The 24466-nt window shown below is 37.7% G+C and overlaps 1 protein-coding gene across 1 annotated transcript in view; it reads right to left on the reverse strand.

The window, feature by feature from the left end:
• C5H7orf31 (chromosome 5 C7orf31 homolog) overlaps positions 1 to 22918 on the reverse strand; it is a 180022-nt gene extending 157104 nt beyond the window's left edge. Inside the window, exon 1 of the mRNA XM_053715730.1 lies at positions 22785 to 22918. Coding sequence (XP_053571705.1) covers positions 22785 to 22918 — 134 coding nt within the window. The remainder of the gene's footprint in view (positions 1 to 22784) is intronic.
• Between the last annotated feature and the right edge of the window lie 1548 nt (positions 22919 to 24466).

Below are 24466 nucleotides of genomic sequence, written 5' to 3' on the forward strand. Positions count from 1 at the left end.
TTTAAAAAAACCTCTAATACCAGCGTTGTCTGTAGGTGAGCGGTGAGCAGGAACTGCTCGTTAGCACTGCACAGCTTTACCGACAAAACTCGTAATCTACCCGTATGTTTTTCTGTTAATGTTGTATTGCTTTTAAGTGCTGTGGAGCAGTAAAAAGAAAAGGTTTAGCAAAATGTTTGTCTCCGTCTCTTTAATAAAATTCAGATGACTCCTTCACAAAGCTAGGATAATCTGAGTTTTCTACTACAGAAAACAGTTTAATAGTCTGGAATAATGTTTGTCCCTCTTTTATTTCCTAATTGTCTATTCACAAACGGCTAGATTTAGAGTTGGGCGGTAGCCGTCAAAACCAGCGTTAGAGGCTCCTAACGCTGGTTTTGGGCTACCGCCGGTATTTAGAGTCAGTCATTAAAGGGTCTAACGCTCACTTTCCAGCCGCGACTTTTCCATACCGCAGATCCCCCTACGCCATTTGCGTATCCTATCTTTTCAATGGGATCTTTCTAACGCCGGTATTTAGAGTCGTGGCTGGAGTGAGAGTTAGAACTCTAACGACAAAACTCCAGCCGCAGAAAAAAGTCAGTAGTTAAGAGCTTTCTGGGCTAACGCCGGTTCATAAAGCTCTTAACTACTGTGCTCTAAAGTACACTAACACCCATAAACTACCTATGTACCCCTAAACCGAGGTCCCCCCACATCGCCGCCACTCGATTAATTTTTTTTAACCCCTAATCTGCCGACTGCCACCTACGTTATACTTATGTACCCCTAATCTGCTGCCCCTAACACCGCCGACTTCTATATTATATTTATTAACCCCTAACCTGCCCCCCACAACATCGCAGCCAGCTACCTACAATAATTAACCCCTAATCTGCCGACCGCAAAGCGCCGCCAGCTAAGTTATCCCTATGTACCCCTAATCTGCTGCCCCTAACACCGCCGACCCCTATATTATATTTATTAACCCCTAATCTGCCCCCCCAATGTCGCCGCCACCTACCTACACTTATTAACCCCTAATCTGCCGAGCGGACCGCACCGCTACTATAATAAAGTTATTAACCCCTAATCCGCCTCCCTCCCGCCTCACTAACCCTATAATAAATAGTATTAACCCCTAATCTGCCCTCCCTAACATCGCCGACACCTAACTTCAAACATTAACCCCTAATCTGCCGACCGGAGCTCACCGCTATTCTAATAAATTTTTTAACCCCTAAAGCTAATTCTAACCCTAACACTAACACCCCCCTAAGTTAAATATAATTTAAATCTAACGAAATAAATTAACTCTTATTATATAAATTATTCCTATTTAAAGCTAAATACTTACCTGTAAAATAAACCCTAATATAGCTACAATATAAATAATAATTATATTGTAGCTATTTTAGGATTAATATTTATTTTACAGGCAACTTTGTATTTATTTTAATCAGGTACAATAGCTATTAAATAGTTAATAACTATTTAATAGCTAAAATAGTTAAAATAATTACAAAATTACCTGTAAAATAAATCCTAACCTAAGTTACAATTAAACCTAACACTACACTATCAATAAATTAATTAAATAAAATACCTACAATTATCTACAATTAAACCTAACACTATACTATCAATAAATTAATTAAATACAATATCTACAAATAAATACAATGAAATAAACTAACTAAAGTACAAAAAATAAAAAAGAACTAAGTTACAAAAAACAATTTTAAACTAATTACACCTACTCTAAGCCCCCTAATAAAATAACAAAGCCCCCCAAAATAAAAAAATGCCCTACCCTATTCTAAATTAAAAAAGTTCAAAGCTCTTTTACCTAACCAGCCCTGAACAGGGCCCTTTGCGGGGCATGCCCCAAAGAATTCAGCTCTTTTGCCTGTAAAAAAAACGCATACAATACCCCCCCCCCAACATTACAACCCACCACCCACATACCCCTAATCTAACCCAAACCCCCCTTAAATAAACCTAACACTAAGCCCCTGAAGATCTTCCTACCTTATCTTCACCATACCAGGTTCACCGATCCGTCCTCGGAAGTCTTGATCCAAGCCTCGGAAGTGTTGATCCAAGCCCAAGCAGGGGGCTGAAGAGTGACGTCCATCCTCGGGCTGAAGTCTGGATCCAAGCGGCGGCTGAAGAACTCCATCATCGGGCTGAAGTCGGAAGTCCATCATCGGGATGAATTCTTCTATCAAGCCGCATCTTCAATCTTCTTTCTTCTGGAGCGGAGCCATCTTCTTTCCAACCAACGCGGATCCAACCTTTTCAACCGACGCCTACTCGTCGAATTCCGATTGGCTGATAGGATTCTATCAGCCAATCGGAATTAAGGTAGGAATATTCTGATTGGCTGATGGAATCAGCCAATCAGAATCAAGTTCAATCCGATTGCTGATCCAATCAGCCAATCAGATTGAGCTCGCATTCTATTGGCTGTTCCGATCAGCCAATAGAATGCGAGCTCAATCTGATTGGCTGATTGGATCAGCCAATCGGATTGAACTTGATTCTGATTGGCTGATTCCATCAGCCAATCAGAATTTTCCTACCTTAATTCCGATTGGCTGATAGAATCCTATCAGCCAATCGGAATTCGAGGGACGCCATCTTGGATGACGTCATTTAAAGGAACCGTCATTCGGCGAGTAGGCGTCGGTTGAAGAGGTTGGATCCGCGTCGGTTGGAAAGAAGATGGCTTCGCTCCGCTCCAGAAGAAAGAAGATTGAAGATGCGGCTTGATAGAAGACTTCATCCCGATGATGGACTTCCGACTTCAGCCCGAGGATGGATTTCTTCAGCCGCCGCTTGGATCCAGACTTCAGCCCAAGGATGGACGTCACTCTTCAGTCCCCCGCTTGGGCTTGGATCAACACTTCCGAGGCTTGGATCAAGACTTCCGAGGACGGATCGGTGAACCTGGTATGGTGAAGATAAGGTAGGAAGATCTTCAGGGGCTTAGTGTTAGGTTTATTTAAAGGGGGTTTGGATTAGATTAGGGGTATGTGGATGGTGGGTTGTAATGTTGGGGGGGGGTATTGTATGTGTTTTTTTTACAGGCAAAAGAGCTGAATTCTTTGGGGCATGCCCCGCAAATGGCCCTTTTCAGGGCTGGTAAGGTAAAAGAGCTTTGAACTTTTTTAATTTAGAATAGGGTAGGGCATTTTTTTATTTTGGGGGGCTTTGTTATTTTATTAGGGGGCTTAGAGTAGGTGTAATTAGTTTAAAATTGTTGTAATATTTTTCTAATGTTTGTAAATATTTTTTTATTTTTTGTAACTTTAATTTAATAATAGTTAATTTATTTCGTTAGATAAAAATTATATTTAACTTAGGGGGGTGTTAGGGTTAGGGTTAGAATTAGCTTTAGGGGTTAATACATTTATTAGAATAGCGGTGAGCTCCAGTCGGCAGATTAGGGGTTAATGTTTGAAGTTAGGTGTCGGCGATGTTAGGGAGGGCAGATTAGGGGTTAATACTATTTATTATAGGGTTGTTGAGGAGGGAGTGAGGCGGATTAGGGTTAATAACTTTATTATAATAGCGGCGCGGTCCGGTCGGCAGATTAGGGGTTAATAAGTGTAGGCAGGTGGAGGCGACGTTGTGGGGGGCAGATTAGGGGTTAATAAATATAATATAGGGGTCGGCGGTGTTAGGGGCAGCAGATTAGGGGTACATAGGGATAATGTAAGTAGCGGCGCTTTACGGAGCGGCAGATTAGGGGTTAAAAAAATTATGCAGGTGTCAGCGATAGCGGGGGCGGCAGAATAGGGGTTAATAAATGTAAGGTTAGGGGTGTTTAGACTCGGGGTACATGTTAGGGTGTTAGGTGCAGACGTAGGAAGTGTTTCCCCATAGAAAACAATGGGGCTGCGTTAGGAGCTGAACGCGGCTTTTTTGCAGGTGTTAGGTTTTTTTTCAGCTCAAACTGCCCCATTGTTTTCTATGGGGGAATCGTGCACAAGCACGTTTTTTAAGCTGGCCGCGTCCGTAAGCACCGCTGGTATCGAGAGTTGCAGTGGCGTTAAATTATGCTCTACGCTCCCTTTTTGGAGCCTAACGCACTGAAAACCCAGCCATTCTGTGAACTCTAAATACCAGCGGTATTTAAAAGGTGCGGCCAGAAAAAAGCACGCGTAGCTAACGCACCCCTTTGGCCGCAAAACTCTAAATGTAGGCGAAAGGATTTACTTACAGTATGAAAGCCACCATAATATCTATATCCTTGCCTTTTCACTGTAATTTGTCCAGAGCTGAGGAAAACAAGATTGAGGAAGAAGGGGTTTGTGTGTGCATATGCGCATGTTTTTTTTGTTAAATTCTGAGCTTATTTTTTTTTTAATTAAAAGCTTTTTGAGGGCATTAGAAAAGCAAATAACAATTAAATATATTTATTTTGTAAGATGATGAGAGTCCATAGAAAGATCCATAACATGGGATATAATTCCGCCACTAGGAGGAGGCCAAGAACCCTCACAAGAGCTTTAATCCCTCCCACCTTCTCTTCCCAACTCAGTTTTGTTCTTGGCCTCCCAGAAGAGGTTGAAGATAAGGTGTTCTTCTAATTATTTGTTATTTTAAAAATCTATTTACATTGGGAGCTTATACCTATGTGAGACTTTTTTTATGTATATTGGTGTTCTTCACGATTTTTTATTTCTGTGTGTGAGGAAAATTGTTACGGTGGTAAGCTCCACCCCCTCTGCTTGGCACCCTTTTCCTCCACTACTACAAGTTGTTTGCAAACAGTTTCTCTGTCAGGAAGTACCAGCTGTTTATCTGAAGGGATTTTAATTGTTTCTTGCCATTTTAATCGTTTAAGAGGGTAGTGAGTTCTCTAACAAGAGCTGCTAAGGGGTGTAATAGGTTTTATTTACAATTTTGTGTGTACATTTCTCTCTTACATATCCCCTTTTTCTGATATATTTTATGACTGTGGCTAGTGGAATGAACTTTGTGTAATTTTATTGCATTAAGTTTTATTTATAACAGTTTTGTGACACTTATGGAGTCTTCCATGTCTGGTCCCCTCTAAATTTGTCAGACCCTTTAAAAGGAGATCCCCAGATCATATCCCTATCCAATATCCTTGCTTACTTTGCAAAACTGTTCCAGTTGATCAGATTAACCAATTATGTACTAGTTGTGCTCTACAGCCTTTACATGCTAACTAGTTTCCTGCCTTTATGGCTTCCAAGAGAAACATATGCCTTGTTCCTGTATATATTACTCAGCAGAAACAACTGATTTTCACCTGAATTTAAGTCAAATCTTCATAAAGCTATGGCTAAATTTTAGGCAGTTATCCTAAAATCAAGTAGGTGTAAATGCAAGTCTGGGGATTTGTCCTCCACTAATGTTCAAAACTTGCAGACGCCCTTCCCTCAGGTTCAAATCCCTTCAATTTGACTTTGCTGATTCATGTTCTGAAATTTCTGTGGGGAAACTATCCTCAGATGAACTGGAACCTGTGACTGAACCAGAGTTTGATACTACCCTTCAAAGTTGAACATATTCACACTTACATGAGGTGCTTAGTACCCAAGGTATCTCAGACTCCAAGCCTGCAGATACTATACCTATCAATCAATTAAATTTAGTTTTTAAGGCTCCTTCAAAATTCCTTAAGTTTTTTTAAGTTCCGATATGGTATCTGAATATTCGGAATTATGGTAAACTTTTCCTAAGGTGGACGTAACCATATGTACTTTGGCAAAACGTACAACTACTTCTATGGAGAATAGCACGTCCTTCAGAGACTCTATGGACCATAAATTAGAGTCTTTTCTAAGGAAACTTTTCTTCCAGACAGGTCCTCCTCAGCTCAGACCTTCTATTGCTAACACATGTGTTGCTGTGGCTGCAGTGTTTTGGTGTGGTTCTCTTTCTCAAATGGTCTCTGATCAATCCTCTGAGGATATCCAAAATTGTATGAAGGTATTGAAAATGTCTAATGATTTTATTTATGATGCTGTCATGGATATTATCAAAATTGACATAAAGAAAATGTCTATTACTTTTCTGTTAAGAAGGGCCTAATGGCTGAAATCTTGGTTGGCTGATATGATCTCTAAAAACAGATTCATGACCTTATCTTTACAAGGGAAGATCTTTTTTGGTTCTGAATTGGATTCCATTATCAAGACTGTTACTGAGGGAAAAGGAGCCTTCCTCCCTCAGGATAAAAAATCTAAAGGGAAAAACAGACAAGGAAACTATTTTCGCTCCTTTCGCTCCTCCAGAGGTCAGACATTTTCTCCTGCTCAGAAGCCTGAGTCCTCCAAGCCCTCATGGAAACCCGGATCATCATGGTGTGAAAACAAGCAGACCAAGAAGTCCAACTCCAATAAAAAAATCAGCATGAAGGGACAGCCCCCAATCCAGTTTGTATCTGGTAGGGGGCAGATTTTCAAGAAGCCTAGCTCCATTTAGTTCAATATATTTGGTTCTTAAACATCATCTCCCAAGGTTATTGAAAAGGATTTCATTCCAGGCCTCCTCGGGAACTATTTCATCTATCTCATGTCCTAAAGAATCCTCAGAAGGCAGCTGCCTTTTTACAATGTGTTCAAGACCTAGTAGACATGTGATGGATTGTTCCTGTTCCAATATCTCAGCAGGGACAGGGATTTTACTCCAACCTTTTCATTGTTCCTAAGAAAGAAAGCTCTTTCAGAGCCATCTTGGATTTAAAGACCCTAAACAAATTTGTTTGGGTATCCACTTTCAAGATTGAAACTATTCACACAATTTTGCCCTTAATCCAGCAGGGCCAATTTATTTCTACGATAGATCTCGAGAATGCATATTTGCATATTTCAATCAACAGAGATCACTTCTAGTTTTTGAGATTAACTTTCCTCAACAAGCACCACCAGTTTGTAGTGCATCCCTTTGGGCAGGCTACAGCTCCCTGCATTTTTACAAAGGTGTTGGGAGCACTATTGGCAGTAATCAGAGCCCAGGGAATTTCAATGGCTCCTTATGGGGACGACATCTTGGTCAAGGCTCCTACTCTTCCTTTAGCTGTCTCACATACTCAGAGGCTCCTTTCTTTTCTTCAGGAGAATAAATGATCCCAAGAGGTCCTTACCTCCAGGAACTAGAGTAGCATTTCAGGAAGTCATAATAGATTCAGTTCTTATGTGTCTGTTTTTAACAGACACTCGCAAACTCAAATTACAGGAAGCTTTTCTTTCTGTCCAATCCTCTCCTCATCCAACTGTGGCTCAGTGTATGTGGGTCTGTAGCAGCGTCAGATGCTGTTCCATTTGTTTGCTTTCACCTTTGTCCTCTTCAGCTGTCCATGTTACAGCAATGGTCATTGGTCAAAGGATTACTTTTGGTTAGATCAACAGATTCTTCCCAATTCCTCAACCAGACAATCTCTCTCATGGTCTCATGGTGGAAGCAAAGTCCTTCTTTAACCCTTGAGGCATCCTTTCATTGGCCTACTTGGACTGTGGTCACCACAGATGCAAGCCTTCTAGGTTGGGATGCTGTATGGGGATCTCAAAGGGCGCAATGAATTAGGTCTCCTCTGGAGGTGAGGTTACCTAACAATATTCTGGAACTCCGAGTGTTCTTCAGAGCTCTTCAGATCTGGACCCTTGACAAACAAGAGACATTCATCCGGTTACAATCACAGTGGTTGCTTATATTAATCACCAAGGACGAACTTGCAGTCCGCTAGCAATGCAAAAGGTGTCTCACATTCTGTCCTGGGCAGAGAAAAATCACTGCACTCTGTCTGCCATCGACATTTCAGGAGTGAACAGTTAGGAAGCAGATTATCTCAATCATCAATTTGTTTATCCATTGGAACGATCCCTTTATCAAGACATTTTCGATCATCTTATCTTAAAGTGGGGTCTCCCAGAAGTAGATCCTATGGCTTCCAGGAGTAATTACAAACTTCTAGCATTCTGTGCCAAATCAAGCGATCCAAAGGCTCTGATGATAGACGTTCTAGTGTGTCTTTGGAACTTTCAGCTAGGGTATCTGTTTCCCCTATTTGTTCTTCTTCCAATAGTCATTGCCATGATCAAATGGGAGTCTGCTTCAATGATCTTGATAGCTCCTGCTTGACCCCAGAGAACTTGGTATGCAGACCTATTACAGATGTCTTTTTCTCCCCCATAGACTTTGCCGCTAAGAAAGGGTCTTTTTGCTCAAGACCCATTACTACATGCAGATCTCAAATCTCTGAATTTGATGGCGTGAAGGTTGAACGCTTAGTCTTTAAAAATAGAGGTTTTAATGACTCAGTTATTAATACTCTATTACAAGCCAGAAAACCCTGTTACTCAGAGAATCTACCATAAAAATTGGAAAGCTTACTTTAATTGGTGTTCTTCTAGGGGTTTTTCCTGGCAATCTTTTACAATTCCTAGAATTCTTCATTTCCTTCAGGATGGCCTTGACAAGGGATTATCTGCCAGTTCCCTAAAGAGTCAGATTGCGCTAGCAGACTATCTAAATCATCAATCTGTTCATCCATTGGAATGATCCCTTCATCAAGACATTTTTGATGATCTTGTCTTAAAGTGGGGTCTCCCAGAAGTAGATCTCATGGCTTCCAGGCTTAATCACAAACTTCAAGCATACTGTGCCAAATCAAGCGATCCAAAGGCTCTGATGATAGAAGTTCTAGTGTGTCTTTGGAACTTTCAGTTAGCGTTTCTGTTTCTCCCATTTGTTCTTCTTCCAATAGTCATTGCCAGAATCAAATGGGAGTCTGCTTCAGTGATCTTGATAGCTCCTGCTTGCCCCCGGAGAACTTGGTATGCGGACCTAGTATAGATGTCTTCTTCTCCCCCGTTGACTCTGCCTCTAAGAAACGGTCTTCTTTGGGCTAGATTTCAAGTAGAGCGCTATTTAGCACTTTCACTACACCGCTAATTGCACTAGAAGTAAACTTTTTGCATGTGTTGGGTTGCGCTGGTATTCCGAGTTGAAAGTAAAAAGTTATTGCTTTTGAGCTAACCCAACATGTTCATAGAGGTCAATTGAGAAAAAAATTTGGAAAAAAAAACCTGATTGCATTTTCTCATTTGCGCTAACCTGAAATAAAAATATGAATATTTCAAATTGCAATGTTCTGCACATTGCAGAATATCTTCTATTTATTCATAAATACATATTTCTTTATATATATGATGGTATTTTAGTACAATACATATCTATACCTATATATATATATATATATATATATATATATAAAAATTATATATAGGTATAGATTAGGGTTGCACCAATACCATTTTTTTATGACTGAGTACAAGTACCGATACTTGTTTTCAAATACTCGCCGATACCAATTACCAATACTTTATTTTTAATGTCATGTGACAGTTTACCAAGCACAATACAGACGAATTATTTAAGATTCCTTCTTTATAATTATAAAGGGCTGTAATTCAAAAGACATTATGAAATAAAAAAGTTCACTGAACATGTTTATAAATAAAAAATATTACAATAAAATATTAAATTTAAAGGGGTGATAAAATTGGGTTGTAGGGCTGTTATATAACATCAATCTGACATTTGTATGGAGGTTCGACTCTAAGTTGAACCGTCTTTCACTTTCCACACTACTGCATGGGGCAGAAAGATATTTTTGGGCCATTTTTGCCAGAGCTGGAAATCTGTCTATTAACTGCCCAGTACTTCAGGGGTTTGTCTGAACGAGGTATAGTGATCTCTCCTACAATAATACAAATTACAGCAAATTGTATTGGCAGAACAGTAGTAAACAATTTTTAGTTTAGTCTCCACTCCAGTTTAAAATGAAATGGGAACATGCAGTTTGAAAAATCGTCACAAGATAGCATATGGGTAGGAAGTAGAGGTATCGGTTTAAGTATCGGTGCATTTGCACAAGTACAAGTACTCATTCAAATACTTGGTATCGGTACCGATACCGATACTAGTATCGGTATCGGTGCATCCCTAGTATAGATATATATTTGGAAATTACATAGAACATATTCTGCTATGTTCTGAACACTGAAATGTGAAATATTTACAGTAAATACATAGTTAAAACCTTTATTAAATAGGAATATTGCATAAATATGCTTTTGAATGTACTTAAAGGGACAGTCAACACTAAAATTGTTATTGTTTAGAAAGTTAGATAACGCCTTTACTACCCATTCCCCAGCTTTGCACAACCAACATTGTTATATTTATATACTTTATAACACTCAAACCTCTATATTTTTGCCTGTTTTTAAGCCACTATAGACAGTCTCTTAATCACATGCTTTTTTATTTTATTTTCACAACAGGAGACTGCTAGTTCATGTGGGCCATATAGATAAAATTGTGCACAACACAGCTAAAATGTGATAATAAATAAAAGTCGTGTGATCAGGGGGCTGTCAAAAGAGGCGTAGATACAAGGTAATCACAGAGGTAAAAAGTATATTAATATAACCATGTTGGTTGTGCAAAACTGGGGAATGGGTAATAAAGGGATTATCTATCTTTTTTAACAATTCAAAAATTTGAGTTGACTGTCCTTTTAACGGCAAAGGGCTCTAATGCACCTCTATAAATATCTTTATATGTTTACATATGCATGTATGTGTTTATACGTGTATATATGTTTGTAAATGCATAAATACACTTATAAATACATATGTACTCCAGCCCATTTTAATGTGTATCCCAGCCTAACCTTTTTTTTAACAGTACTAATTTGAGAACTTCCAAGTACATTATTATACTGGATTTTGTGATCAGTATCTGTGCATATTATTCTTTATAGTAGTGTCTATTCCATGCAGTTATAGCCATTTGTTAGGCTTACTTGGTGGCGGGAAAATCGCCTCCTAAGCGGATTACTGCCCATTTTACTAGATCTGTTACTACTTCCTTGGCCTTCAAAAATGATGCATCTTTGGAGCAGATTTGCAAAGCTGCAGCCTGGTCTCCTCACCATACCTTTTCTAAATGTTACCGTTTTAATGTTTTTGCTTCTTCTGAAGCTGCGTTTGGCAGGAAAGTCCTTTAGGCCGCAGTATGTGGCAAATATGAACTGCCTCTTTTCTGTCCCACCCATCCCTAACAAGGACTCTCAGCTTGAGTGTTGCATCCCACATGCTATGGATCTTCCTATGGACTCTCATCATCTTATGAAAGAATACAAAATGTATGCTTACCTGATAAATTTGTTTATTTTGGGATGATGAGTCCATAGGCCCCGCCCTTTTTGTCTACGGGAGACAGTTCTTATTTGCACCTCTCTTGACCCTGCTTTTGTGTTTTTACTACTTTTCTGTCTGTCTCCTCTGCTCTGCTATACGTAAACTGAGTAGGGAGGGGAGGTTACGGATCTTCCTATGGACTCTTATCATCCTAATAGAAACAAATTTATCAGTTTAGCATAAATATTGTTTTTCAAGCTAATCTTTTTTTGTGCAGATGAGAAAACTTTTCCACACATTATTGCAGCTTTTGCAAATAGACTAGATTATAAGTAATAGTGTTGCGCTTTGGAAACAATACCAAACACCTTAAAGAAATGCCACAAACAAATACCACCTTAATGAGAGAAAATTTGTGAGCTACCAATTATGTCTCCACTAATAGTTAATAAGGACACCTGTTATAAGAAAGTTTGATGTATGCCACTAACATCTTGAAAAAGCCCTTAGAAGGGCAGAACGCGTTCTGTGTGTCGCATTATTACTGTGTAACACATCCTTTGCATTCTTTGCAAACCACTAACTTTAATTTAACCCAGGTTATTTATATCTTTATCAACAAGTTAATTTGAGCTGGAGCTTGAATACCAACAAAGAACCTCCCTGCGAGCAGAGCACTAAGTGCAGGATTACAGGTTACATCGCTACCTTTTGCATATTGAAAAATAGCAATACACATCTACACCCCCAAGAGTGAAATAAAGTCTGTGACGTCAGACGCCAAAAGTCACGCGGATGGATTCACCTGGACAAGAATCCTGTGAAGGAACAGCAGCACTTCAAGATATGGAAGGGTAATGTACCAACTTGCTCTGACAACAAACAACTTACAGGTACCCTCTAATCTTTGTATGTTATACAAACTGTGTCCTTGAAGTAAGAACAATATCGCCATAAGGGATATCTGTTTAATGGTTTTACAACAGGACTGCTACATGATTCAGCCTGAAGACCTAACTGATTTAAGTAGAATTGAATAAAGGCTAATAAGTGCTAAAGATGGTGGTATATATTGGAAAACTCTCTGTCTTAAAACCATAAGAGACTTTTAATAACTTTATACTTTAATAGCATAATATTATACCACATTGGAAGGACTTCCATGAAAAGATACCAAGATACATTGGCCTCTAGTTATTAAGGTCTGGCGGACCTGATCCGACACTGCGGATCAGGTCCGCCAGACCTCGCTGAATACAAGAGCTGCTGGTGCAACGCCGCCCCCTGCAGACTCGCGGCCAATAGGCCGCCAGCAGGGGGTGTCAATCAACCCGATCGTACTCGATCGGCTTGATTTCCAGCGATGACTGTCTGCATGCTCAGAGCAGGCGGTTATGGAGCAGCGGTTTTTGTGACCGCTACTTCATAACTGCTGTTTCTGGCGAGTCTGAAGACTCGCCAGAAACAGAGGCCATCAAGCTCCTTACGGAGCTTTATAACTAGAGGCCATTTTGTCAAGTAACTAAAAGAATACAACTTAATCTGCAAAGAATTTCTTTTGCTTATTGCCAGATTGCTATTTTAGTGTATATTGAATATGGTTGATTAACCTCTTTTTCATGGAGTTTAACAACACATTGATTTTAAGGTTTTATGTTTACCTAATATATATATACAGATATGAAGCCGGCTGTTTACTTTTGATCTTGTTATCTTGATTTGCATAACTATTAAATACATTGGGGCATATGTATCAAGCTCCGATTGTAGCTTGATACCCCGTGTTTCTGGCGAGCCTGCAGGCTCGCCAGAAACAGCAGTTATGAAGCAGCGGTCACAAAGACCGCTGCTCCATAACCTGTCCGCCTGCTCTGAGCAGGCGGACACACATCGCCGGAAATCACCGATTTGGCCGCGAGTCTGCAGGGGGCGGCGTTGCACCAGCAGCTCTTGTGAGCTGCTGGTGCAATGCTGAATACGGCGATGTCCGCTCTTTCGGATCAGTTCCGACAGACATTGATAACTAGAGGCCATTGGCTGTATTATATGTATATACATAGGTATTTACACATATTAGATTAAATGAAGGTCAGTATTCTGTAAACTGAATGACTTTACATACTTGCTATAGTATAATATCACAACTCATTAATCCACAAGGATACTGTAATGTTATGTTTCTAAACAATCTCCTCACCATAGGGAATGAAGCTTTAGACACATACTTCAAAGGCTTGTTAATCTCTCTGAACACAGTAATTAGCTAAATAACAACAACACCTCCTGGATATGATATCTGTTTGTATTAAATTACTTTTGATCATACAAAAATCAAACAAGATATAGCCAAAACAAATACAGTGCTGTTAGATGCTTTAAACAAACTTAACTAATCTAAAGCTTATTCTTTAAAAATGAATTCCCTATAAATTATTTATATCTTTAGTGAAAACAAATTAAATGCACATTAATTATTTTTGTTGCCTGCTTTTACTGTCATTTAAATCTTAAATTTGTGATTTACACTCTCTTCTGAGAAGTTGAAGTGCATTCCATGGAATTCAGAACATGGTGCACAGTGATTGCTTGATAAGTGCAGAAGCTTGTTTATATACATTCCCAAAAGGAGATTATTTTTTTTTTAAACACATCCCTGAACTGCCAAAATAATGTAAATTTTGCAGTTCTGCGTACATTTAAATAATTTATTTTGTATTAGATGTTTCTGATACATTTCTCATGCATATGTAAACACAATACTGTAATGTCCCTTTTAGAACGTTGTCTATAAGCAAATTCACTAAAATATGGAATTTCCAGAACCGGCTCTCTTAAAAGGGGTGTTGCTTACCATGAACTAGTATTGCTCAACTATAGTAATCAGGTATTTTTAAGTGATTTCCTTAGACAAGATCATCATTGTATAAATAAAAAGAGAGAAGCACTCAACCTGGGAATGAACAATAGCATAATAGCTTGTTCTATGGCTAGTTACCACCCAAGAAGCAGCCTCTTTTTGCTCAACATTGTCCCTTAAGAGACATGTAAGTTGCTAGAATTGTGGGATGGTAAATACCCAGCATGCTATTGCAATGCAAACAGAGCATTCTTACCAATCAGTTCCTGTGTTTGTGGTAAAATCTGCACTGCACTTTTGCACATGGGGGTCTATTGTTCGGAGCTTGATGCCCCGTGTTTCTGGCGAGCCATCAGAAGACTGCTGCTCCATAACCTGCCTGCCTGCTCTGAGGCGGCGGACAGACATCGCCGAAAATCAACCCGATCCAATATGATCGGGTTGATTGATACCCCCTGCTAATTGGCCGCGAATCTGCAGGGGGCGGCGTTGCACCAGCAGTTCACAAGAACTGTTGGTGCAATGATAAATGCTGACAGCGTATGCTGTCGGCATTCATCGATGTGTAGTGGATCATGTCTGTCTGCACAATGATAAATGGACCCCATAGTGTTAATCTCATATTTTTTTTAAAAATGCTAAAGCAGCCTTTTTTTAACACTTCAATAAAGTAGTTGCTGCTCCATACAGCTCCAGCAAACTACTAACTGTTTAACTTTCAAGCCTTTTTGCAGCCATTTCAAACTGCTCAACTACAGATTTCAAGATATGTATATATAAATATTTATGTATATGAATATGTACATATATATTTATGTGTTTGTATGTGTATATGCACATATTAACACAAATGTGCACATATTAACACATACATATATATGGATCTATTCATATACATATATATTTACTCGGAACACACAGTCCCCATAGACCACAATGTAAAGGCACTTTTTAGCTACAATTTTTATTTTTGAATAAACTACACACCACTCTATTTTGGGGTGAATTTGCCCATTTGTGGGTGTGCAATAAATTTGCGCTCCACTTGTAATCTAGCCCTTAGTGTATATTAACCCTTTTTCTGTAGGATCAATAAAGGGGATACATCTACCTATATCAGAGCTAAGTGATAATTGTTGCCTGTTCCATTACAAAAAAAATAGAGGAAACTGTTCTTACAGAAAAACTGTTAACACTGATAAAATGAACTGCTCTGTAAAAGTATTGTCATTAGGTTATCCAGTTACCTTAAGAGAGAAACATGAGAACTGCAAATGATTATTTTACCAGGTATCTTCATGCACTAGTGTTGCTGTGTTATTTATAATATTGACATACAATGTATTACAAACTGTAACCTAAACATATATATAATACATTACAGTAGTAATAGTTCAAATTAGTAGCCAGCAAAGATGTACATAGCTATAGGGAAAATAAACCAAAACTTCCAATTGATATATCCCTTGCTTTTGTGTTTTGTCTTTCATTCTATTGTATGAATTACATTTAACTGAAACGCACAGAGTAGGACAGTAACACAGGTAATTATAGAATGTAACCCTATTACTCTGCATTTCAAAGCATTGCATAAATCTTTTGTACAACACTAACATACTGAGCTTTACAAGGTGTTAAACAGACGTGTAGAAAAACATACAGACATACCTTACATTACAGTATGTAAAACAGACGTGTAGAACAACATACAGACATACCTTACATTACACTGTGTAAAACAGACGTGTAGAACAACATACAGACATACCTTACATTACAGTGTGTAAAACAGACGTGTAGAACAACATACAGACATACCTTACATTACAGTGTGTAAAACAGACGTGTAGAACAACATACAGACATGCCTTACATTACAGTGTGCAAAAAAGAGGCGTAGAACAACATACAAACATACCTTACATTACAGTGTGTAAAACAGACGTGTAGAACAACATACAGACATACCTTACATTACAGTGTGTAAAACAGACGTGTAGAACAACATACAGACATACCTTACATTACAGTGTGTAAAACAGATGTGTAGAACAACATACAGACATACCTTACATTACAGTGTGTAAAACAGATGTGTAGAACAACATACAGACATACCATACATTACAGTGTGTAAAACAGACGTGTAGAACAACATACAGACATACCTTACATTACAGTGTGTAAAACAGATGTGTAGAACAACATACAGACATACCTTACATTACAGTGTGCAAAACAGACGTGTAGAACAACATACAGACATGCCTTACATTAGTGTGCAAAACAGACGTGTAGAACAACATACAGACATACCTTACATTAGTGTGCCAAACAGACGTGTAGAACAACATACAGACATGCCTTACATTAGTGTGCAAAACAGACGTGTAGAACAACATACAGACATACCTTACATTAGTGTGCCAAACAGACGTGTAGAACAACATACAGACATGCCTTACATTAGTGTGCAAAACAGACGTGTAGAACAACATACAGACATGCCTTACATTACAGTGTGCAAAACAGAGGTGTAGAACAACATACAGACATACCTTACATTACAGTGTGTAAAACAGACGTGTAGAACAACATACAGACATACCTTACATTACAGTGTGTAAAACAGACGTGTAGAACAACATACAGACATACCTTACATTACAGTGTGTAAAACAGACGTGTAGAACAACATACAGACATACCTTACATTACAGTGTGTAAAACAGATGTGTAGAACAACATACAGACATACCTTACATTACAGTGTGCAAAACAGACCTGTAGAACAACATACAGACATGCCTTACATTAGTGTGCAAAACAGACGTGTAGAACAACATACAGACATACCTTACATTAGTGTGCCAAACAGACGTGTAGAACAACATACAGACATACTTTACATTACAGTGTGTAAAACAGACGTGTAGAACAACATACAGGCATACTTTGCATTACAGTGTGTAAAACAGACGTGTAGAGCAACATACAGGCATACCTTACATTACAGTGTGTAAAACAGACGTGTAGAACAACATACAGACATACTTTACATTACAGTGTGTAAAACAGACGTGTAGAGCAACATACAGACATACCTTATATTACAGTGTGTAAAACAGACGTGTAGAACAACATACAGACATACCTTACATTACAGTGTGTAAAAGAGACGTGTAGAACAACATACAGACATACCTTACATTACAGTGTGCAAAACAGACGTGTAGAACAACATACAGACATACCTTACATTACAGTGTGTAAAACAGACGTGTAGAACAACATACAGACATACCTTACATTACAGTGTGCAAAACAGATGTGTAGAACAACATACAGACATACCTTACATTACAGTGTATAAAACAGATGTTTAGAACAACATACAGACATACCTTATTTTACAGTGTGTAAAACAGACGTGTAGAACAACATACAGACATACCTTACATTATAGTGTGTAAAACAGACGTGTAGAACAACATACAGACATACCTTACATTACAGTGTGTAAAACAGACGTGTAGAGCAACATACAGACATACCTTACATTATAGTGTGTAAAACAGACGCGTCGAACAACATACAGACATACCTTACATTATAGTGTGTAAAACAGACGTGTAGAGCAACATACATACATTCCTTACATTACAGTGTGTACAACAGACGTGTAGAACAACATACAGACATACCTTACATTATAGTGTGTAAAACAGACGTGTAGAACAACATACAGACATACCTTACATTAGTGTGCAAAACAGACATGTAGAACAACATACAGACATGCCTTACATTACAGTGTGCAAAACAGAAGTGTAGAACAACATACAGACATACCTTACATTACAGTGTGTAAAACAGACATGTAAAACAACATACAGACATACCTTACATTACAGTGTGCAAAACAGATGTGTAGAACAACATACAGACATACCTTACAGTACAGTGTGCAAAACAGACGTGTAGAACAACATACAGACATACCTTACATTATAGTGTGTAAAACAGACGTGTAGAACAACATACAGACATACCTTACATTACAGTGTGTAAAACAGACGTGTAGAGCAACATACAGACATACCTTACATTATAGTGTGTAAAACAGACGTGTCGAACAACATACAGACATACCTTACATTATAGTGTGTAAAACAGACGTGTAGAGCAACATACAGACATTCCTTACATTACAGTGTGTACAACAGACGTGTAGAACAACATACAGACATACCTTACATTATAGTGTGTAAAACAGACGTGTAGAACAACATACAGACATACCTTACATTAGTGTGCAAAACAGACATGTAGAACAACATACAGACATACCTTACATTACAGTGTGTAAAACAGACGTGTAGAACAACATGCAGACATACCTTACATTACAGTGTGCAAAACTGACGTGTAGAACAACATACAGACATGCCTTACATTACAGTGTGCAAAACAGAAGTGTAGAACAACATACAGACATACCTTACATTACAGTGTGTAAAACAGACATGTAAAACAACATACAGACATACCTTACATTACAGTGTGCAAAACAGATGTGTAGAACAACATACAGACATACCTTACAATACAGTGTGCAAAACAGACGTGTAGAACAACATACAGACATACCTTACATTACTTTGTGTAAAACAGACGTGTAGAACAACATACAGACATACCTTACATTAGTGTGCAAAACAGATGTGTAGAACAACATACAGACATACCATACATTACAGTGTGCAAAACAGACGTGTAGAACAACATACAGACATACCTTACATTACAGTGTGTAAAACAGATGTGTAGAACAACATACAGACATACCTTACATTACAGTGTGTAAAACAGACGTGTAGAACAACATACAGACATGCCTTACATTACAGTGTGCAAAACAGACATGTAGAACAACATACAGACATGCCTTACATTAGTGTGTAAAACAGACATGTAGAACAACATACAGACATAGCTTACATTACAGTGTGTAAAACAGAAGTGTAGAACAACATACAGACATACCTTACATTACAGTGTGTAAAACAGACGTGTAGAACAACATACAGACATGCCTTACATTAGTGTGTAAAACAGACATGTAGAACAATATACAGACATACCTTACATTACAGTGTGTAAAACAGACGTGTAGAACAACATACAGACATACCTTACATTAGTGTGTAAAACAGATGTGTAGAACAACATACAGACATACTTTACATTACAGTGTGTAAAACAGACGTGTAGAGCAACATACAGACATACCTTACATTACAGTGTGTAAAACAGATGTTTAGAACAACATACAGACATACCTTACATTACAGTGTGTAAAACAGACGTGTAGAACAACATACAGACATACCTTACATTACAGTGTGTAAAACAGACATGTAGAACAACATACAGACATACCTTATATTACAGTGTGCAAAACAGACGTGTAGAACAACATACAGACATACCTTACATTACAGTGTGTAAAACAGACGTGTAGAACAACATACAGACATACCTTACATTACAGTGTGTAAAACAGACGTGTAGAACAACATACAGACATACCTTACATTACAGTGTGTAAAATAGACGTGTAGAACAACATACAGACATACCTTACATTACAGTGTGCAAAACAGACGTGTAGAACAACATACAGACATACCTTACATTACAGTGTGTAAAACAGACGTGTAGAACAACATACAGACATACCTTACATTACAGTGTGCAAAACAGATGTGTAGAACAACATACAGACATACCTTACATTACAGTGTATAAAACAGATGTTTAGAACAACATACAGACATACCTTATTTTACAGTGTGTAAAACAGACGTGTAGAACAACATACAGACATACCTTACATTACAGTGTGTAAAACAGACGTGTAGAACAACATACAGACATACCTTACATTATAGTGTGTAAAACAGACGTGTAGAACAACATACAGACATACCTTACATTACAGTGTGTAAAACAGACGTGTAGAGCAACATACAGACATACCTTACATTATAGTGTGTAAAACAGACGTGTCGAACAACATACAGACATACCTTACATTATAGTGTGTAAAACAGACGTGTAGAGCAACATACAGACATTCCTTACATTACAGTGTGTACAACAGACGTGTAGAACAACATACAGACATACCTTACATTATAGTGTGTAAAACAGACGTGTAGAACAACATACAGACATACCTTACATTAGTGTGCAAAACAGACATGTAGAACAACATACAGACATACCTTACATTACAGTGTGTAAAACAGACGTGTAGAACAACATACAGACATACCTTACATTACAGTGTGCAAAACTGACGTGTAGAACAACATACAGACATGCCTTACATTACAGTGTGCAAAACAGAAGTGTAGAACAACATACAGACATACCTTACATTACAGTGTGTAAAACAGACATGTAAAACAACATACAGACATACCTTACATTACAGTGTGCAAAACAGATGTGTAGAACAACATACAGACATACCTTACAGTACAGTGTGCAAAACAGACGTATAGAACAACATACAGACATACCTTACATTACAGTGTGTAAAACAGACGTGTAGAACAACATACAGACATACCTTACATTAGTGTGCAAAACAGACGTGTAGAACAACATACAGACATACCATACATTACAGTGTGCAAAACAGACGTGTAGAACAACATACAGACATACCTTACATTACAGTGTGCAAAACAGATGTGTAGAACAACATACAGACATACCTTACATTACAGTGTGTAAAACAGACGTGTAGAACAACATACAGACATGCCTTACATTACAGTGTGCAAAACAGACATGTAGAACAACATACAGACATGCCTTACATTAGTGTGTAAAACAGACATGTAGAACAACATACAGACATAGCTTACATTACAGTGTGTAAAACAGACGTGTAGAACAACATACAGACATACCTTACATTACAGTGTGTAAAACAGACGTGTAGAACAACATACAGACATGCCTTACATTAGTGTGTAAAACAGACATGTAGAACAATATACAGACATACCTTACATTACAGTGTGTAAAACAGACGTGTAGAACAACATACAGACATACCTTACATTAGTGTGTAAAACAGATGTGTAGAACAACATACAGACATACTTTACATTACAGTGTGTAAAACAGACGTGTAGAGCAACATACAGACATACCTTACATTACAGTGTGTAAAACAGATGTTTAGAACAACATACAGACATACCTTACATTACAATGTGTAAAACAGACGTGTAGAACAACATACAGACATACCTTACATTACAGTGTGTAAAACAGACATGTAGAACAACATACAGACATACCTTATATTACAGTGTGCAAAACAGACGTGTAGAACAACATACAGACATACCTTACATTACAGTGTGTAAAACAGACGTGTAGAACAACATAAAGACATACCTTACATTACAGTGTGTAAAACAGACGTGTAGAACAACATACAGACATACCTTACATTACAGTGTGTAAAACAGACGTGTAGAACAACATACAGACATACCTTACATTACAGTGTGCAAAACAGACGTGTAGAACAACATACAGACATACCTTACATTACAGTGTGTAAAACAGACGTGTAGAACAACATACAGACATACCTTACATTACAGTGTGTAAAACAGACGTGTAGAGCAACATACAGACATACCTTGCATTACAGTGTGCAAAACAGATGTGTAGAGCAACATACAGACATACCTTACATTACAGTGTGTAAAACAGACGTGTAGAGCAACATACAGACATACCTTACATTACAGTGTGTAAAACAGATGTTTAGAACAACATACAGACATACCATACATTACAGTGTGTAAAACAGATGTTTAGAATAACATACAGACATACCTTACATTACAGTGTGTAAAGTGCAAGATTAGGTTACTCTGCATTACAGAGATGTAAAATACATCAGATGAATGTACAATCGTACACACAGGCATATACAATGCCTTACATAGAGCTATAGTACAGCACACATGACATGAATAGTATGCTACAATGACAGCAACAAGTGCATTAATAAAATTAACAGTACACCGCAGTATATTTCATGTATTACATAGACTCACAGTACGTTACACTGCAACAGATAGATAGATAACTATATGTATATTTGTTGTACCATATCTAGATAGAGTGCTGAAAAGAAAAAATGTGTACAAAGTTACTGATTGTCTTACTTTACTTTATATATAGTTAGATATACAGTAAAGCCCAGACATCCAGTATATAACAGTGTATAGCCATAATTGCATTAGAATTTATATTGCAAACCATAATGATAGTAAATAAATTACAGACTTAAAAGGTGTAAAATGCACTGGACAGCTATAAATAGATTCCAGAAAACAATGTTGCTAACTTTTTAATTGTATGTATGTATATATATATATATATATATATATATATATATATATATATATATATATATATTCTCAATATAATGTTTAAATTGCTTCTAAATTTGAGTAACATTATGAAAAATCAGACAACCCCCCAAATATATAAATAAATAAATAAATAAATTAATTAATTAATTAATTAATTAATTAATTAATTAATTAATAGGAGCCAGAGCTCTGAAGAAACACAGGTCAGTGATATTTACATTTCAGTTTAGCTTCAGACAGGTTTCAGTTTTTTAAATGGTATTAACACTGTTTTTGTTGTACCTTTGTTGTGACACTGTTGAACGCTGGGGCAATTGCTGTGGAGTCCATAGTTCTGATGATTGCAGAGTAGGAGACAGCTCCAGGGCTCCTTCCCTTTGCCTGTAGTAATGGGATAAGTCATACTGCACCTCCATCCTTCATAGTTTAATTTTCTTATTTTATTGATTAGCTGAATTATCCAGCCTGCAAGCATTTAACTTAGACTCCACAAAGTTACACAGAGACCTGCCTTAGCCTGCTGATCAAAGCAGTTCCGCCCCTTATTATTCTTATTGGTTCCTTACTGTAACTTCAGCAGTGACTCTGTATAAAGCAGGGACATTAGCATTAGAAAGTTAAATATTTATAGCAAACACATACAGTGCAATGACATTGATAAGTGATCTGTTGAAGAAACGATTAAAACTAGCTGAACCAAACATATAAAAGGAATATTGTGGCACGATTCTTGTTTAAATATGAATTTGTAGTCACATAGTAACATCACCAAAGTAACAGTGTGCTGGAAATCAGTTAATAATAAGCTTGTATCACCATAGGACATACCTACTAGAATTCAGAATTATGTCCAAGTTCAATGTTATTAGTTATACATTTACTGTAACAAAAGTTTAAATTTATACAGTAGACAATTTATTCACTATGTGTTTTTTTTTTGTTTGTTTGTGTTTTGTTGTTTTTTTAATATTTTTATTGAAGTTCAATGAAAGGCTTACTTGCATGTCATGTCATCAAAAAGAAAACATATAGATGAACTGGTAATAAACTTACAAGCAATAGGAAATTAGAGTAAACAGTAAATAATGACATATCATGGGAGTATAGATATAGTGCTTGCCTTTCGTAACTGTATACCTCCTATTTGATAAATGAGGCCGCTCATGGACCTCCTAGTGATAAAGAGAATGCAAAGCTACAGGAGGAACCTGCTAACTGGAAGAGACCACTCTTGGATCCCATATGTCGAACTTCTATTTAGTTTTTATTTCTTAAAGGCCCTGTAGCGAACTGTTGTTTTATAATATGTTTCTCCCCAACTTCTTAAAGGGTCAGTCCAGGGCTCAATTAAACTTATGAGATATTGTAGGGGAGAACTTATGAAAAGGGCTGCCTAGTAACTGTAGGAGAACAGTGTTATTGCCTTTGCGGGTTCCCTCTAAGTGGTATCCTGGTAATATATGGTATATCTACATAGCTTGACGGCCATGTCCATATACTATCGTTTCCATGAATTAACATTAGGGCACTACTGGTAGTTTATAGCTTGCAGAACTAGTACCTCAGTCGTTTAAATTAAAATTAGTGGGACTCCCATGTGTTAGAAGAAGAGTCAGCAAATAAGAGTTAGGAGACTTACACTATAGGTCACTGGGTTACTAAATGTGTAGATACTATTAATTGTTTGGCGTGCTAATATGGTAGACATTTGGGCCATATGAAACTTGTGAGCATTTGCCTATAAGAGCAGCAAGTATGTAGGATCAGTGGGAGGGAGTATACCAGACCGTCCCGGCCGCAGACAGCCCAGTCAATCCAATCACCTCTGCCTTCACTTTAGAAAAGGAGAATAAATATTAATTTTGGCCTCAAATAGCTCCTTGCCAACAAAAAAATAAATGTATTAGAGGATTGAGCAAAGATGATTAATTAATGCTCTAGTGGGTGCTCTAAATAGCAAGCAG

Source organism: Bombina bombina, chromosome 5, assembly GCF_027579735.1.
Source record: "Bombina bombina isolate aBomBom1 chromosome 5, aBomBom1.pri, whole genome shotgun sequence".
Classification (NCBI taxonomy): domain Eukaryota; kingdom Metazoa; phylum Chordata; class Amphibia; order Anura; family Bombinatoridae; genus Bombina; species Bombina bombina.